General features: G+C 52.3%; 1 protein-coding gene across 4 annotated transcripts in view; it reads right to left on the reverse strand.

Annotated features, from left to right (window-relative positions):
* Nucleotides 1-17,778, reverse strand: part of CACNG5 (calcium voltage-gated channel auxiliary subunit gamma 5) — a 46,405-nt gene that overhangs the window by 5,526 nt on the left and 23,101 nt on the right. For 3 of the 4 annotated variants that reach the window (XR_010726121.1, XR_010726122.1, XR_010726123.1), the window contains exons 2-6: nt 12,782-13,036; nt 11,341-11,427; nt 10,254-10,394; nt 4,570-4,715; nt 2,121-4,299 (exon numbers count right to left, since the gene is read on the reverse strand). Coding sequence is in view for 1 of the 4 variants with exons in the window: in XM_066236022.1 (XP_066092119.1) it covers nt 4,042-4,299; nt 4,570-4,715; nt 10,254-10,394; nt 11,341-11,427; nt 12,782-12,977 (828 nt within the window). In the remaining 3 variants the exon portion in view is untranslated. Of the gene's footprint in view, nt 1-11; nt 4,300-4,569; nt 4,716-10,253; nt 10,395-11,340; nt 11,428-12,781; nt 13,037-17,778 lie in introns of those variants that run through there. The other variant, XM_066236022.1, reaches the window with a different exon arrangement.

Here is a 17,778-nt window from a genome sequence, read left to right on the forward strand (position 1 = left end):
AAGCCGGGAGATGACGTATATCTAATCCTTTCATTATATGAATGAAAAAGTTAGGTCCCCATGTCCTGGAGGGTCTACGACTTGGCTATGGTGCCCCACCCTCCACCCCACGGGGAGCGTCAGGCCTGCTGGTGCTGGCTGAGCCCACACTCGCACTCGCCTGGCCCATCGGGGCCTGTGCGCACATGGACGTGCTGACTCCCCACACCCCCACACCACACCTACCCTGCACTTGGCAGAACCTACTTGTTCATCCACTTCTGCACCCACTCAGGATGAGGAGTGTTTGTGTTCCAGGAGCTAATTAAATTCCTAAGGGCTGTATTAGCATATGAGAGGGTGTTCGCTGAGTGTGGAATAAAAGTCCAGACTGAGAGAACTGCAATGGGCTTTGTGCACTCGAGAGCCGGGCCTTCCCGGAAGGATGGTCTGTGAATGCACACAGCCCTGGGTGTGCATGGCCAGCCATGCTGACTCCCTGCACCCCAAGCCCTACACTAACCCTGCAGTTCTTAAGGTGGAATGCCATTTCCCCCACCTTCCTCTGCTCTTTATTCACTTGCGATGGTTAATTTTATGGGTCAACTTGGCTGGGCCATGGTGCTCAGGTATTTGGTCAAATATACTACTCACAAAAATTAGGGGATATTCCCAAAATAATATGAAGTGATAAAAAAAAGCATTTGATTTTTTAAAAATAATAAACAAGAAGATCAAAAAAGCAAATGACAAGTCAAAGAAAGTTGTTCAATTATGCAGATGAGATGCAAAACCAACTTTTATTTCATTGGTGAAAATGCACTGTACAAAAGGCTGAAAGTACTGGGGTATCTGCACGTTCCCTGATCCCCTTATTTTTGTGAGCAGTGTATTAGTCTGGCTGTTTCTGTGAAGTTGTTTTTTTGTGGGAGAGAGATTAACATTGAAATCAGTGGAGTGTAAGTAAAGTAAATTGCCCTCTATAATGTGGGTGGGTTCCACCCAATCAGTTGAAGGCCTGAACAGAACAAAGACTGACCTCCCTAGAGCAAAAAGGAAGCCTGCTAGCAATGGCCTTCAGACTTGAACTGGAACTTTCCCGAGTCTCCAGTCTTGTTGGCTCCCCCACCAGATTTGGACTTGCCAAGCCTTCACTGCCAGGTGAGCCAAGTCCTTAAAATAAATCTCTCTATATATACACATCCTGTTGGTTCTGCTTCTCTGGACAGCCCTAACATACCACTTTTATTTAGGGAGAAATGAGAGTTACCTAAGCATTAAGGAGGAGGCTCTCCCCACGTGCTCCTCGGGAACATCTCCAATAAGCTAGCGACCCGTGTGGATTTGCCCGTAACTCCTGCCCTCAACTCCTTGCACAGCCCTGCAACAGACCAGTCCTTTGAAGACCACCTCATGGTGCTGGGGGCTGGGGCACCCTGACTCTCCCCCAAGACAAGGAGGAGGGAGGTGAGTTCCAGGTGGGAGGGCACCCTCGTCCCTTTGGCTAGTAACCCCGAGTGGTTTTATTCCAAAATTCATCAGACTTTAGTGTATGAGCTCCCTCTTCCATTTTTGAGGGTGAAAAAGAGCCCATCAATGTATTTTTAAAGTGCTTGTAAAGGATCAGAAAGTGTATTGGGGAAGGGGCCCTAATTCATGATTTCTGAGTTGAATTTATATACTTTAATGTTTGAATAAAATTTTTTGATTGTGGAGAGGCAGCAAATAGGGTCAAGTTCTGAGATCAATTTCTAGATGGAAAGGAAACTGGCTTTCCATTCAGTTATTGACATGTTCACCCATCACCCATGAGGGAGGCCAATGACCCAGACCTGTTCCTGTGGGAAGTGTGAATTACACGTTCTCAGGTTTAGAGCTGCTTCATTTAGCAGCTCAGCATCCAAGCCAATAAAGCTCATTCTAATGACGTCACAGTCAACACTCTGCTTGTGTTGAGGAGTGGCTTCTATTTGTTTTCCATGTGCATAAAAACAAGCCTGGGACAGTGACACGGAAAGAGTGCTTTAGGGAGAGAAAAGTGCACCCTGCGAGCCAATCACATCGACAGAAACTGGAGTAGAGCAAATCCACACACCCGCCCAGTTTGGAAAAGCTACCTCATGGCCTCCAAGTACACTCACCGATTCCTTTGCTGCGAGGAGGACGCGTTTTCCGTCTTATTCTGTAAGTAGTGACCAAAGATTACAACAGTCATCGCCAAGTGCCAGCGGAGCGGGAATTGGGGCTTCACAGTTGCTACAGGTTTGTAGGCAAGGGTTGAAAGGTCATACATGAAGGCAACTATCTGGAGTTTTTTCCATGAAGGTAAATCAGGAGAGCTGGGGGTGGCACCCTTATAAAGAGGGGTTTTGGACACGGGGGCATGCACAGGTGCACAGAAAAGACCATGTGAGGACACGGTTGAGAAGATGGCCAGCAGCAAGCCAAAGAGGGACCTCAGAAGAAACCCACTCTGCTGACACCTCGATCTTGGACTCTTGGTGTCCAGAAAATAAATGTCTGTTGTTTAAACCATCCAGTCTATGGCGTTTTGTTATGGCAACCAAATGAAAAAGAAAAAAATGCCGCTGCCCTTTGGAAGGCTGTACGGGTCCCCCGTGCACTTCTCCATACAACCTTCTGGAGCCCTAAGTTCCCGCCAGGGGGCTGGCTGTGTGCACCCAGAGCCGAATGCTATTTTACAGAGAGCAAGAGGAAGAGAGAAAATCTGGTATGGAAAAAGGATAGCAGAGAGCCTGTCATCTTGCTAGTCAAAGCCTCAAATCCAAAATGGCATGAGCTGAGAGCCCTGGCGAACTGAGGGGTCACGTCCTGCCAAGGTCCTCTACCCTTTCCTGCCCCGTGGACTTCATGGAAAGTGCTTCACACATCCCACACAGCTTGGGTTTCTTACTGGGAATGGGCATCACGTGGCCTCATCTCCTGGGGGCATCTATTTGCCCCTCTATGTCCCATACCCAGGAAGAAGATGTGGCCCTATATTCAAGTGGCAACTCCCCACGGGTCACGGGCATCCTCAGGAGAGCAGCCGATCACTCCCAGTCTGGCTGTGTAGACTCAGAATGCACCGGGGTCAGCAAATCCAGCTCCAAACTCCATGCAGTGTTTTTGAAAGCTGCCTTCTGCTTAGGTGGTTTAGACATCTATCTACACGATTCGATTTTAGAGCGTGGGACCGGAACGATGGCCCGTGTGAGCAAGGACAGTATCCCCAGGGCCTGGAAATATTCAGTCAGACCAGCAGATTTCGGAAATTCTCATCAGAGTCACTTCTTTGGGTTAAGGCATTAAAGACCCCTGTTAAATATGGTATAGAGGGGCCATACATATTAAGACATCATCAGCCATTAACACCTCTTTGTGACTTCATCAGAGTGGCCTCAGAGGCCCCTTAGTTCCTTAGGGACCACGGTGGGGCAGCTGAGAGAAGTGGAGAGATTCCCAGCCTGTGGGGCAGAGGGGGAGAGGGGGAGGGCACTGACGGGTGCGTGGAGGAACAGGGTGACAAAGACTAATAAAACTTTCCACGAGGAACACCGCTTGACAATTCTGAACCAGCCAGAACTCCATATCAGAGTCACTTTTGGGTCCGATGGTCTGGATTATGAATGTGAGGGCCAGGCCAGTTGGCAAGTGCACAAGTCCAGCTCAACTAGGTCTGCGGAAAGAAGTTGGCATCTCAGAGCTGCCCCCCCGGGAGGGGGCATGAAGCTGGGTGTGCAGGGATAAATCCACAGCTGGGATACCCACCTGTCCCAGGAAAGAGAGCTGCTGGAGTGACTGGCACTCAGGAGGCGGGGCTACACCCCTGCTCTCAGCCAATCTGCTTGCTGGCTGGCTCCAGCCTCCTGATATCACTGTGGGGCAGGCAGTTAGAGATATTCTGGGGGGAAGCACGGGACAAATGGGTTAAGTGACAACAGCTAAGCATAGAGGCAGCTCCGGCCTGTCAACAACGAGCCTGAGGCTCACAGGCCAGCAGGGGAGCATGGGAGAGGCTGCTGTCCAGCTGTCCACAGTCTGGTAAGAAGGTGGCAGGGCTCAGCAGGGGGAAGACGACGTCTGGTCATAGTCGGGACACTTGAGCAAGGCTGGGTAGCTGCTGTTCATCTGCAGGGAGGCGTCGCTGGAGATGTCGGAGGGGCTGCGGCCGCGGACCCAGGCGTCCGGGTGTAGGAACTGGCCAGAGTAATCCGAGCAGTTGCTCAGCCGCGGGCGGTAGAAGCCGGGGTGAGGCCTGTACATGTCCTCAGCGGTGTACCTCTTCATGAACAGATAGACGGACATCACGCCCGCACTCTGCAGAGGAGAGAGCAGGAGCTCACTGCCGGTGGCCTGGCCTTGCTCCTGGTGGGGTCTGCATGGGGCACAGCAGCTGGGGCCGGAGGGAAGTGGGTGCAGGGCCCTGGGGCATCCTGGGTGGAGCGGACACGAGAAAGTAACCCAGTGATGCATTCTGGGGACAAAGGGCTCTAGAGAAGTGGGTCTAGGATGTGTGTAGAGTGTCCGAACATCGCCCCCCAGCCTGGGCAGTGCCCTGCCCCCCACCTAGCCTGTTGGAAGGGTTACCTCGGTTAAAAGGAAGGAGATGGCAGCGAAGGCAAACGACCAGCCGTACTTGTAGCTGAAATAAGTCTCTGCGTCCTTGGTCTGGTTGAGCATCTCGTCGTTGATGCTGGAGATGTAGAGCACCAGGCCCACCACGAGAGAGAGGCCTGGGGGGGGGGGCAGCAGTGCTCAGAGAGAGAGAGGTCTGGGGACAGCAGTGCTCAGAGAAAGAGAGAGAGGCCTGGGGGGGGGCAGCAGTGCTCAGAGAGAGAGAGGTCTGGGGACAGCAGTGCTCAGAGAAAGAGAGAGAGGCCTGGGGACAGCAGTGCTCAGAGAGAGAGAGAGAGGTCTGGGGACAGCAGTGCTCAGAGAGAGAGAGAGGCCTGGGGACAGCAGTGCTCAGAGAGAGAGAGGTCTGGGGACAGCAGTGCTCAGAGAGAGAGAGAGGCCTGGGGACAGCAGTGCTCAGAGAGAGAGAGGTCTGGGGACAGCAGTGCTCAGAGAGAGAGAGGTCTGGGGACAGCAGTGCTCAGAGAGAGAGAGAGGCCTGGGGGGGGGCAGCAGTGCTCAGAGAGAGAGAGGTCTGGGGACAGCAGTGCTCAGAGAGAGAGAGAGAGAGGTCTGGGGACAGCAGTGCTCAGAGAGAGAGGTCTGGGGACAGCAGTGCTCAGAGAGAGAGAGAGAGAGGCCTGGGGACAGCAGTGCTCAGAGAGAGAGAGAGAGAGGTCTGGGGACAGCAGTGCTCAGAGAGAGAGAGAGGCCTGGGGACAGCAGTGCTCAGAGAGAGAGAGAGAGGTCTGGGGACAGCAGTGCTCAGAGAGAGAGAGAGAGGCCTGGGGACAGCAGTGCTCAGAGAGAGAGAGAGAGGCCCGGGGACAGCAGTGCTCAGAGAGAGAGAGAGAGGCCCGGGGACAGCAGTGCTCAGAGAGAGAGGCCTGGGGACAGCAGTGCTCAGAGAGAGAGAGAGAGGTCTGGGGACAGCAGTGCTCAGAGAGAGAGAGAGAGGTCTGGGGACAGCAGTGCTCAGAGAGAGAGAGAGAGGTCTGGGGACAGCAGTGCTCAGAGAGAGAGGTCTGGGGACAGCAGTGCTCAGAGAGAGAGAGAGAGAGGTCTGGGGACAGCAGTGCTCAGAGAGAGAGAGAGAGGTCTGGGGACTGCAGTGCTCAGAGAGAGAGAGAGAGAGGCCTGGGGACAGCAGTGCTCAGAGAGAGAGAGAGAGGTCTGGGGACAGCAGTGCTCAGAGAGAGAGAGAGGCCTGGGGACAGCAGTGCTCAGAGAGAGAGGCTGGGGACAGCAGTGCTCAGAGAGAGAGAGAGAGGCCTGGGGACAGCAGTGCTCAGAGAGAGAGAGGTCTGGGGACAGCAGTGCTCAGAGAGAGAGGCCTGGGGACAGCAGTGCTCAGAGAGAGAGAGAGGCCCGGGGACAGCAGTGCTCAGAGAGAGAGAGAGAGGTCTGGGGACAGCAGTGCTCAGAGAGAGAGGTCTGGGGACAGCAGTGCTCAGAGAGAGAGAGAGAGAGGTCTGGGGACAGCAGTGCTCAGAGAGAGAGAGAGAGGTCTGGGGACTGCAGTGCTCAGAGAGAGAGAGAGAGGTCTGGGGACAGCAGTGCTCAGAGAGAGAGAGAGAGAGGCCTGGGGACAGCAGTGCTCAGAGAGAGAGAGAGAGACCTGGGGACTGCAGTGCTCAGAGAGAGAGAGAGAGGCCTGGGGACAGCAGTGCTCAGAGAGAGAGAGGCTGGGGGGACAGCAGTGCTCAGAGAGAGAGAGGCCTGGGGACAGCAGTGCTCAGAGAGAGAGAGAGAGAGGCCTGGGGACAGCAGTGCTCAGAGAGAGAGAGAGAGGCCTGGGGACAGCAGTGCTCAGAGAGAGAGAGGCTGGGGGGACAGCAGTGCTCAGAGAGAGAGAGGCCTGGGGACAGCAGTGCTCAGAGAGAGAGAGAGGCCTGGGGACAGCAGTGCTCAGAGAGAGAGAGAGGCCTGGGGACAGCAGTGCTCAGAGAGAGAGGCTGGGGACAGCAGTGCTCAGAGAGAGAGAGAGAGGCCTGGGGACAGCAGTGCTCAGAGAGAGAGAGGCCTGGGGATAGCAGTGCTCAGAGAGAGAGAGAGGCCTGGGGACAGCAGTGCTCAGAGAGAGAGGCTGGGGACAGCAGTGCTCAGAGAGAGAGGCCTGGGGACTCTGCTGAGGGACAGCCACCTCCCCGTGGGAACAGGGTGAGAGCCACCAGCCTTGTCATGACAATGCACTCATTTGGGAGTTCAAGGAGAGCAGGAACTCCTTCTGAAGACCCTGTTTAGACCATAACCTTCTAGAATGCAGACAGTTGAAGGTAAGAAAGTCTTACCCAGCTGCCCCCTGAGCCACGGTAAGCCCAATGGTCCTCAGCCCACCTGCCCTGGAGAATCACCAATAGGATGTAGATGTCTGGTCCCACCCCTGGACATTCTGAGTCCCCTGTGGGCTGGGGCCCTGGCCCTCTAGTGTCTTCACAGTCTCCAGGGGATGCTAATGTGAACGGTACGTGAGAACCGCTAGCTAGCCAAGTGGCTTTTGCTAAACTGAGGAATAAAACAGAGTCCTTGACAGACAGCCAAGCCTCCAGTCCCTGTCCCCAGTGGGGGATGGTCACGTCATGGTGGAGACCAGCGGGGGATGGTCACGTCATGGTGGAAACCAGCGGCTCACGGGCTGTGGAGCCACCCGACCACGGGGCATAGCCTACTGAGATGGTTAGGCAGAGAGGTACGGAGAGTTCCTCCAGATTCTGGCAATCCTAAAGTCAGTGGGGCCTGGTGGGGTTCAAGCTCCTACTGTCATTGTGCCAAAGGCTGCCTCAGGCACCAGTCCCGTCAATTAGTGACTGTAATTGAATCAGGACATAATTAATTACTGTTTTGAGCTGTTCAGATTTAATTCCATTCACATGATTAAACTAGGGCATTTTGAAGGGTGAATGTTAAAGGAAAATCAATGTGACTCAAGACTTCTTCAGCACTTCACTCATGTTTGCATCACTGGGGATCCAGAAGACCCTCTCTATTGCTATTATTAAAACAACTTCGTGTGGCCCAGTTCAATCTGAGATTTCTGATCTTGTAGCCTACTGCTGAAAAATACATCACAGGTGCCTCGAAGCTACAGCACAGCCTTGACTATTGTCAGGGTCACAGAAAGATAAAAAGCTTAATCCTGGGTCCTTACCTCTAGGACTGTGTAGAAAGATCACCATGCAGAGGGTGGGATGAGGACATTGCAGGTTCTCAGTAAATATTTGTTGGATTGACAGATAGAAGCTAGATGGATGGACTAATAGATGGGAGAATGGATGGAAGATGCGCAGGCAGGTGGATGATGGAAGAAAAGAAGGGTGGACGGATGGATGGATGAATGGATAGATGGATGGATGGATAGATGGAGGAATGAAAAAAAAGCTCTTGGGCATCAGGCACCCTGGTTGCCACCTAGTTCCCAAAATTGATAAGAGATGTTGGGAAAAGGAAACTAAAGAGGCTTGGAAATCAGGTGGCAGCAGAATGCCTAGTGCCCAAAAGCTTTTTATTCTCTTCTCTGTCCATCTATCTACCTATCCATCCATCATCATCATCATCATCATCATTATTATTTTATTTTAGGTGAGAGAAGGGGAGGTAGTGAAGCAGACTCCCGCATGGGCCTCAACCAAGATCCACCTGACAACCCCATCTGGGACCGATGCTTGAGTACCAAGCTATTTTTGGCACCTGAGGCTGACATGCTTGGACCAATGGAGCTATCCTTAGCGCCCAGGGCCTACACTCAAACCAATTGAGCCAGTAGCTGCAGGAGGGGAAGAGGGAGAGGAGGGAGAGAGGAAGAGAAGAGGGAGTGGGAGGGGTGATAAGTAGATGGCTGCTTTTCCTGTGTGCCCTGACCAGGAATCAAACCCAGAACATCTTTACACTGGGCCAACACTCTATCCAGTGAGCCACTGGCCAGGGCCTATCTGAGCATCTATTCCCTAGCCCCTCCTTTATCAACATGTCCAGGGCTCCAGGGCACCTCAAACATATATCCTGAGTCATTCCTTTGGCTTGATGCATTATCTACACATCCCCCCATCCCAAAACAGAATCTCATGAAAATGCACAGGTCACCTTAAAGAGTAGGAAGAGACTTTTTTTAAAACCACATTTTCTTCCCTTCACACTTTACACACTTCCTGTGAATCATCTCATTCACATGCACGGCTCCCTCTCCCACCCCCTAGGCTGACAGCGCTCAAATCTGTCTATGGTTCAGGTGCTTCATGAGCCCCAGGCCCTGACCTCCAGCAGTCTTCTAGACACTGTTCGGATCTTACACCGACACACCAAACTTTCCACTCTAAATGTGTGATCTCTGCCCCAAATTGTCTCCTTTTCCTGTGGTCCCTAGATCAGCAGTGCAAGGTGCCATCTGCCCTGTGCCCACGCAAGAACTTGGCACTTACCCTTGACTCCTCCCTTTAAAGCCTGATTCTGGTCCTGTTGAGTTCACCTCCCAAGTGTCACCTGTACTCTCTTATTTGTCGCTTCTCTGCTATCTTCCTTCTGTCTGGGCCACTATCACCTCTCTCCTGTACTATTAAAATAGCCTCTTGCCTGGTCTCCCTGTCTCCTGGCTTACTTCCTCCTCTGGTCTCCCTGTCTCCTGGCTTACTTCCTCTCTCTTTCCATTCCCTAGAGGGGTCATACTAACCCCAAATCTGGTCATGCCATTTCTTGGCTCAGAATCATTTTGAGGGTGCTTACAAAGCCCGATATCCTAAGGTGACCTCGGATGGCTTCCCGGCCTCACCTCCCACCACATCCCTTTCACACTCCTGCTGCGATGAGTAATGCTCCTGCTGAGTCCCCCCAACAAGTCCTCCTCTGACTTTCCTCCAGGCTCCCTTTCCACCCCACTCCCAACTCACTTCTTCACCTAATTCCCACTTACCACCTTGCCTTCTCCCGGAAATCTCCCCTGACCCAGTCTTGGTCTGAGATCGAATCACTCCTCTTGCCCCTTCCCTCAACAGTCCTTGCTGGGCCGCTCTCACAGCCCCTTCTGTGCTGTGTACATAGTCCCTGTCTGCCTGTCGGTATCTCCCATTACACTGACTGTGAGTGGGCAGTGATGCCAGCACCCAGAATAAGGCCTGGTAGCTATCATGAATGAATGAATGAATGAATGAATGAATGAATGAGTGAATGAATGAATGAATGAGTACACCTGGTGTCAGTCCAGGAAGACAGATCCGTGTTGAAGGGCGATGGGAGGGCCCAGGATATGGGCTGGGACTGGAAAGTGAAGGGGACAGTAAGAGTCTCCTGAGGATAGCTGAGGGCTGGGAGGTACAGGGACCATTATTCTGAAAGCAGACTACATTTATTTTTCATGCAAAACCATGAAGACAGCTCCTTCAAAACCAGGAATACTCATTGTCCGTGGGAACTAAAAAGTAAGTGGTGGTGGTGGTGATGGTGCAGTGGGTTCTGATGCCACCCGGCCCTCGGGTGGGCCTGTCAGGGCACTGCTCCTCCGGGTGGAACAGGTGCACTCAAGGTCATCGGAAGTCCCCTTCTGACTGCCTGGTCACGGACACAGCCGGTCTGCTACCAGGGGTGGAGCCATAACCGTGACCAGGACTTCCCAGGGGAGAGCTGTTTAGGAGTCAAAAGTCTAGAGTGCATGAAAACAACAAACTTACCAGAGAGGATGAAAAAGATGCCAGAGACAAAGGCCAGTATTGTTCGGTGGGGACGGATGTGTCCGATGTTGCTCAGGATAAACCCAATGAACATGAAGAACAGGCTGACCAGAGGGAATGGTGTTGCGGAACGAATCATTTCTAATTGAGGGGACACAAGGACGCTGTCATCCTCCAGTGGCGTCACTGCTGAACCTCCTGAGTCAAGTGTTCCCATAGTGTCGGCTAGCTGGGAACCCAAAGCTACCCTCTGCATGAGCTCCCTGGGCCCCATCTCCTCCTTTGGTGGCCTGGAACCTCCCAGTACTGCCAGGGTTTTTGTGCCTTCGCCCTTAGACTGTGGAGCCTGTGCTAACTCAGGGTGATTAGTGTCAGAACTGTACTGCAAGTTCATTCTAGAGTTAGAACCAGCTCTGTGAGGCCAAGGCCATGAACTCAGTCTTGTTGGGGACCAGAGGGCTTGATTCAGTTCCCTGAGTACTATGGTCCGAATGTTTGTGTCCCCTCTCCCCAAAGTCATATGTTGAAACCTAATGCCCAATGTGATGGTATCAGGAGGTGGGGCCTATGGGAGGTGCTTAGGTCATGAGGGTGGGGCCCTCATGCATGGGCTAAGTGCCTTTATAAATGAGATGCCCCACAGAGCGACCTCACCCCCTTGCACCATACAAGGACCCAGCAAGAGGACACCAGCTATGAATCAGAAGAGGGCCCTCACCAGGACATGACCATGCTCGAGCCTTGATCTTGGACTTCTAGTCTCTAGAACTGAGAGAAATACATTTATTTCTATTGTTTATAAGCTACCTGGTCTGTGGCATTCTGTTATAGCAGCCCAACAGGTTAAGATACTGGGCACAAATGCCCTCGCACTTGCTGGGTCACAAGACTGGGACATTCTGGCAATCTGTCACCACCATTGGATACATCATTGGCAGAGCAAGTTCTGGTGAGCTCATGTCAGCACAACCAGCTGAGTGTAAAGACATGAGCTCTTGAGAAGCCAGCTGGTCATCCTGACCCTTCCCCCTGCCCTGCTCTGCTCTATGTTGCCCGCGGCCCAGGTTGGAAGGTCTGAGGCACTTACTTAGAACATTGACTGTGGACTCAGACGTCAGCTGGGTGTTCATAGGCATCACATATTCTATGGTGAAGCAGCGGCCACGCTCCTCACCTATGAAGACAAGAATCAATTACTGTTCTGGGTCCTTCCGGAGGTGGATTTAAAGTTATTCAAATGGTATTTCTAAATGCTTCTAAGATCTTTGACCCATGATGTATTTGTGCCTGGACTAGCTCCAAATCCTAGGGGGTCCTGTCCCTGGCTGGTGGCTGGCCCCATGGTGGGAATGGAGCACATCCTGACATCACATATCCTTTCTGGAGAAGTGCCACCATGAAGACATGCCTAAGCACCAAAAGTCACGTGAAAAGCGATCAGACTGCAAACCGGAGCTGGGACAAACGTCTGGTGGGGGCTTTGTGGCTTCGGGACAGAATCGACGTGTGGCAGGCTCAGATCCGGTGTGGGCGTCAGGGAGCAGAACCCGCAAAGCCTTGCCAACCACTTTGGAGGCCAGATCCCGGTGACTTCAAACTCTGCTTCTGATTTAAGTAGAGATGATGCCACATAGTCTAGGGCAGCGAGAAGTGAGGTCCATATTGGACGCCATTCCCAAGGCAGACACAAGTCACCAGCAGGCCAGGCCTTGAAGTGTCCTCCCTGCTAAATCCTGGGGAGTACCAGGTAGGTCCTGGAAATACCAGGGTGGGGGGTCACTTTGTAAAGTATATGATTATTTAACCACTATGCTGTACACCTGAAACTAATACAAAATAATATTGAATGTCAACAGTAATTGAAAAATAAAATTAAAAAAAGTAAAGAAGAGGTAAATGGAGTTTTTGTAACCAAAACCTGAAGTGAGGTCCTTTGGCATGTCTCAAACTGTCAGGGTGGAGCAAGGTGGGGCTGGTAATGCCACCTGTAAGACCAGCACCAGGAAGGGGCAGACAGCAAGAGCGGGGTGGAGGTGGCCGGGGGAGGGGGCTGGCCCGGAAAGAGAGGGAGGGGGAAACCCTTCCTGACAGCCTGGAGGGGCGGGCCTTTCCCAGGAAGCCCGTCCCACCCGTGAGAGGTAGACACAAGGCGGTGGCTTCCTGAATTAGAAAAATGGTTAGAAAGGAAACATGATCTAAAATACAAGAGACTAACATGAAGTTTAACTGGTAAAATTTGGGGTCACCACTAGTTTTCATTACATTCTAATTTTTTCCTTGCAGTGACTCCTCAAATTAAGCACATGTATTAGAGCAACTAATTGTACTACCTACTAGGGTAATAAACAAATAAACAAGTAAATGCAGGGGGACACCAACCACCACGCCCATCTCCCAAAGCCCCACCATGAAGCCGGGAGGACCACATGGTCCCTCTGCACATGCACACAGAGGTGACAGGTTTTCCTGGGGCGGGGGGCCTCCTCTCTCTTTGGGGCAGGGCTGTCCACAACCCTTGGTGCCCTCACCTGCAAGGAAGCACACCCGCCACAGGCCCGAGTGCAGGGACATCTTGACCTCCGTGCTCTGGTTCTGGGGCAGGATCACGCCCTCCTCCAGGTACAGCCAGTAGTCGGTGCTGACCGCGATGCCCAGGAGGCCCAGGCCGCAGACGGCGAAGACGCTGCTCAGAAGGGTCAGGGCCTTCCTCCCGCAGGCGCTCATCTTCCCTGGAGGGCAAGGGGGCGGCCTGCCACCGTGGTCCCACCAGCGGGGAGGGGGCTCTGCGGACAGGACAGAGAGTCAGCAGGCAAGGGCAGCCATGTCTCTGAGGAGGCCATGATGAGGGGCCTTGGGGATGGAACTAAAATGAACTCCACCTGGCTAACCTGATGAGTAAAGACCAATGAGCCAGCTCCCTGGACACCAGGCCACTGGGACGGAAGTGCCAACCTCTTCCTCTCCCTGCCAGGAATTCACAGCTTTCGTGGCAGGCTATGGCAAGGGCTTCCTTGTCCTATATGGGATTCCCCATTGCTGGATAATGCTATTCAATCATCCATCCGTTCATCCATCCGTTCATCCATCTGTCCATCCATCCACCCATCCATTCATCCATCCATTCATCCATCCACTCATCCATCCACTCATCCATCCATCCATCCATCCATCCATCCATCCATCCATCCATCCAGTAGTCCATTATGCCCAACATGAGAAATAAAAAGACGAACACTGAACATGACACTATCCTTGCCCTTGAAAACTTCCTGTCTAGAGCAAACACACCCACAAAGCAGTTACAATGCCACTTGCTGGGGACTGTGGTAGAGATCTGCTCAAACGCTCAGAGCAGGGAGGAGGGATGGAGAAGCAGCTTTGCTGAGTGGGCTTTTCAGTGTTGAGAAAGATTCTGAAGGCCAAGTGCACCCCGGCAGAGAGCTGCAGCATCCAGAAGGGGAAACGGCAGGGGGCAAAGAAGCCTTTTTGGGGTGGTGTCTTCCTCATGGGCTGCAAGCAGTTGTAGTTTTAGGTCAACAGAAGTAGAGAAGCCACACCACAGTCCAAGTCTCATGGGCCTCCTGAACCCACCTAATTAGAAGCCGTCTGACTCTGCCTGCTCAGCACACAGCATTGGTGGGGGCCAGGTCTGAATGAGCCAGAGAGAAGCTAGTCTTTTCCAGGGGAGCCACAAGCACGTCTGTTCATTCCTGCCAGGCCGGGCTCTGGGCTCCGAGCTTGGAACACCTGAAGAATAAGTCGGATGGGTGCTAGGCCCCCACGGAGCCCACAGCCCAGCACAGGGCTCTAAACACTGGCTGCAATCTAGACCCACCCAGGAAGTGCTTCGTAACCCCCAACGCCTGGGTGCCACTCCTCCAAGGGATTCTGGTCTGCCTGGGCTCAAACGAGGGCAACAGGAATTTTTAAAGTGCTCCCGGCGACTCTAAAATGCAGCCCAGGGTGAGAACAATTGGTCTTTGCTACTCAGTCTGTGAACCATGGTCCAGCGGCATCATCTGGGAGCTTGTCAGAAACGTGGGCTTTTGGGCGGTTCCAATTCTGTAAATCACACTGTAACAAGATCCAGATGAGCTATATACCTGCTGCAGTCTGAGACCTGTACCAAGCAAACAGGTGACAGGGAAGCCCAAGATATGATGACAGCCCAGAAGAGGGTCACCCAAGGGGCTCGAGGGGGCAGGCAGAGCCATCTCTAGAAGAGGGTGGGGCCTGGGCCACTCAGTGTGCCTTGCCCGAGCGAAACTTTCAGTGTTGCCAGAGTGTCAACCCCTTGCCAAGCCAGACATTTTGAAACAGGATGTTAGCGTTCAAGACACTGCCAGGTGTCACAGCACCTGCGGTAGGGAGGTGGAGCCACCCAGTGGTGACCTACGGGCCCTATTCTGGGCAAGGCATCATATCTCAGCCATGGCACAGGTGGATTCTGGCTGAGCCCGCGGGAAAGGGACGGAAGCCACACTCAAGTCTGGAAGCCCGATTCATCTGTGGAGTCTGAGCTCACTGAAGGAGGGAGAAAGAAGAAGGGGGGGAAATGGGTGCTCTTTGCAAGAGGGGGCATCCTGGCACTGATGCCATAGCACCAGCCACGCCCCATCAGCTGACCCAGGACAGCTGACTGATCTATAGAATGACCCCATGCTGGCTTCCTGGAGGCATGTAGGAGCCCTTGGAAGCAGAGTCATCCTGCCTGCAAGGCCCAGGGCACTGGGTTAATCCAAGCCACTCCCTCCGGAACCAGCTTTGACAAAGAGGAGAAAAATGAAATGCAAAACAGCCAGCCCTCCCCACCAAGCCAAGCCAAGTCATTCTCCCCACAGTGGGGTGGGAGGCAGAGCAGGATGGCTTGGCTCCCAATAGGGCTACAAATATAGAGAGAGCACCTACTATGTGCAGAGGTACTGCCTGCTGAATTCACAAGCTGGAAAAGTATGAAACAGCAGCCTCCGGATGGTGACACTGGGGCAGGGCAGCATCTTAGTAGGTGGAACCTGGGTGGGGGGGAGCAGGAGGGGCGGGGCAGGCTGTCTGGCGCAGCCCCGGGAAATGGCTGCATGGATTGGTGGGAGGGGAGTGACATGGGGATTGATAATTAAGATTTTTATAGCAGTTTGCTAGGTATTTTCCCTTACCTTTAAGGCTCCCAGAACCCCAATATCTGTCAGAAAGGGAATTAGAGCCCCAGGGATGGTTGCTGGGGGTAAGGGAAGGCACGGAGGACACAAGGGTAGAACCTGGATGAGAATAACAGCCCCAGGTGCTGCGAAGAGCCTTGAGAAGCAGGACGCCTGGACGGCAACCTCAGCCCGGCCACTGCTCAGCTCTGGAAGGCTGGGAAACGAACCTCTCCTGGGTAACGCGGAGGGAGAGAAGAGGAAAGTATCTTGCAGGTTTATCAGCATCATTAGGAGTCTGCTAAGCACTTGACTCTGTTTTAATTCTTACAGCTCTCACAGACCCCCTCTCCCACCCTTCACAGGGGAGCAAGCTGAGGGTCAGCGAAGTTCAGAAACTCGCTCAAGGTCACTCAGCGAGCAAGGGGTGGTGCCTGCATGTGAACTTCACCCGGCTTCATTTCTCAAGGCCCTTCCTGAGCCACCCCTTTGTTTTCCAGAGGGGGTTCCCCAGAGCAAAGCTTCCTCGGACTATTCTAGCACAAAGGACTCTGGTGGGAAAGAAGCCGCGAAGTGCCGTATGGAAGGCTTGACGAGTCCCTCTGAACGGCCACACAGCCACGCCTCGGAAAGGGCAGTTTCACTCCGGCCAGTGTTTCCCAAATTTCTCTGTCCACGTGATGGCATCTCGTTCTGTGAAACCACTTTGGGAACAAGGCTGTGCCCCATAATGAAGAACACGGTCTGTCCTGCCCACCCCACAAAACTGCGGGGAGAGTCAACGTCACATCAGCTATGACAGGACTTAGTAAAATCTAAAGCACGATCTCGGTGTAAGGAATTATTCTTAAGCATGGATGGGCAAATAAGCCCCTGTTATAAGGCAAATGGAACTGGGCTTCGGAGATATAACAGCTAGTGCCTGGCTGGAGCTGAGCGGCCAATTCTAATAAGCTTGGCAGCAAGACAAAAAAAGGATTTGGGTCTTGGAGGCTGGGAAAGATGAAAGTAGAGAGGAGATTGGATACAAATCTATAAATACAAGAAATAAAAGAAGAAGCCGAAGTTGACCTGAGCTGTCAAACTCTATAGCAGCAGAGCACGGAGCCTGGAGTGAGCTTGAGAAAGGGAGTGAGCTTGAGAGAAGGAGTGAGCTTGAGAAAAGGTAGAAGTCCCCTCCAGAGCATGAAACAGATTTATGGAACTCTGCACAGAGAAAAAAAAATCATATTCATTACACAAATGTAGTTACGGTTCTATTATGAAACCATTTTTATTTACAAATAAATAATACCATGAAGACCTCACAATAACCTGTAGGTAGATAGTATTAGCCGCATTTTGTGGGTCGGAAAACTGAGGTTTGGAGATAGATGGTAAGCAGCCTACAGGATGTCACAGGTAGGTAACAGACTGTGAATTTCAACCTAGGTCTAATCCCAAAGTCTGTGCTCTGGCTACACCATCTTCCTACTGAAGGAATAAATAGTTCTGGAAGTGTAGAGGTGAAGAAACACATCCCAAGTGGGTCACTAAGGAATCTAGAAATGTATGTAACAGAATATTTGAAAGACTTGTCTTTATAAATGGGCAAGTGTTACCTATGGGCTGTTTCTTGATGCTACTTGGCTTCCTCTTGGCCATCACCTGGGCATAACTTCTCATGCAGTCTCACGAGGGACTACTGGACGCAGCATTCCTGATTCCAAAACCATCCTTATAGGGTGGGAAGACTAATAGTTCTCTCAAAGCACACACAAGAAAATCAAGGTCCAGAGGGGGGATGTACCTGAGATCACCCCGCCGTGCCTATGGAGGGATTAATGTGTGAACTTGTATTTACTTCTTTATTCATTTATTTTTTAAGTGAGAAGAAGGGAGACAATGAGACATTCCTGCATGTGCCCTGACTGGGATCCACCTGGCAAACCCATCTGGGACCAATGCTCAAAACAACTGAGCTATTTTTAGTGCCTGAGGCTGACAGGCTCAGATGAACCCAACCATCCCCAGCACCTGAGGCTGATGCTCAGATCAACTGAGCCACTGGCAGCAGGAAGGGAAGAGGGAGAGAAGGGGAGACAGAGGGGAAGAGAAGCAGATGGTAACTTCTGTGTGCTGTGGCTGGGAATTGAACCTGGAATGTCCATACACCAGGCCGACACTTTATCCACTGAGCCAACCAGCCAGGGCCTTGTAATTTTTTGAATGCTGATCCAATGCTTTTTTCCCCTGTGCTGCATGGGAAATTGTAAGGTAGCAGATGCAAATGACCTGTACTGCTCCATCTTGAAAACACCATGACTGGCACCTCAGTTCATTGCCTTCCTGTCTTCTTTCTGATGTAACTGCCATGTGTGTACCCAATGTCTTCCGCTGGTGGAAGCAAG

The sequence above is a fragment of the Saccopteryx bilineata genome, chromosome 6 (genome assembly GCF_036850765.1).
Source record: "Saccopteryx bilineata isolate mSacBil1 chromosome 6, mSacBil1_pri_phased_curated, whole genome shotgun sequence".
Classification (NCBI taxonomy): Eukaryota; Metazoa; Chordata; class Mammalia; order Chiroptera; family Emballonuridae; genus Saccopteryx; species Saccopteryx bilineata.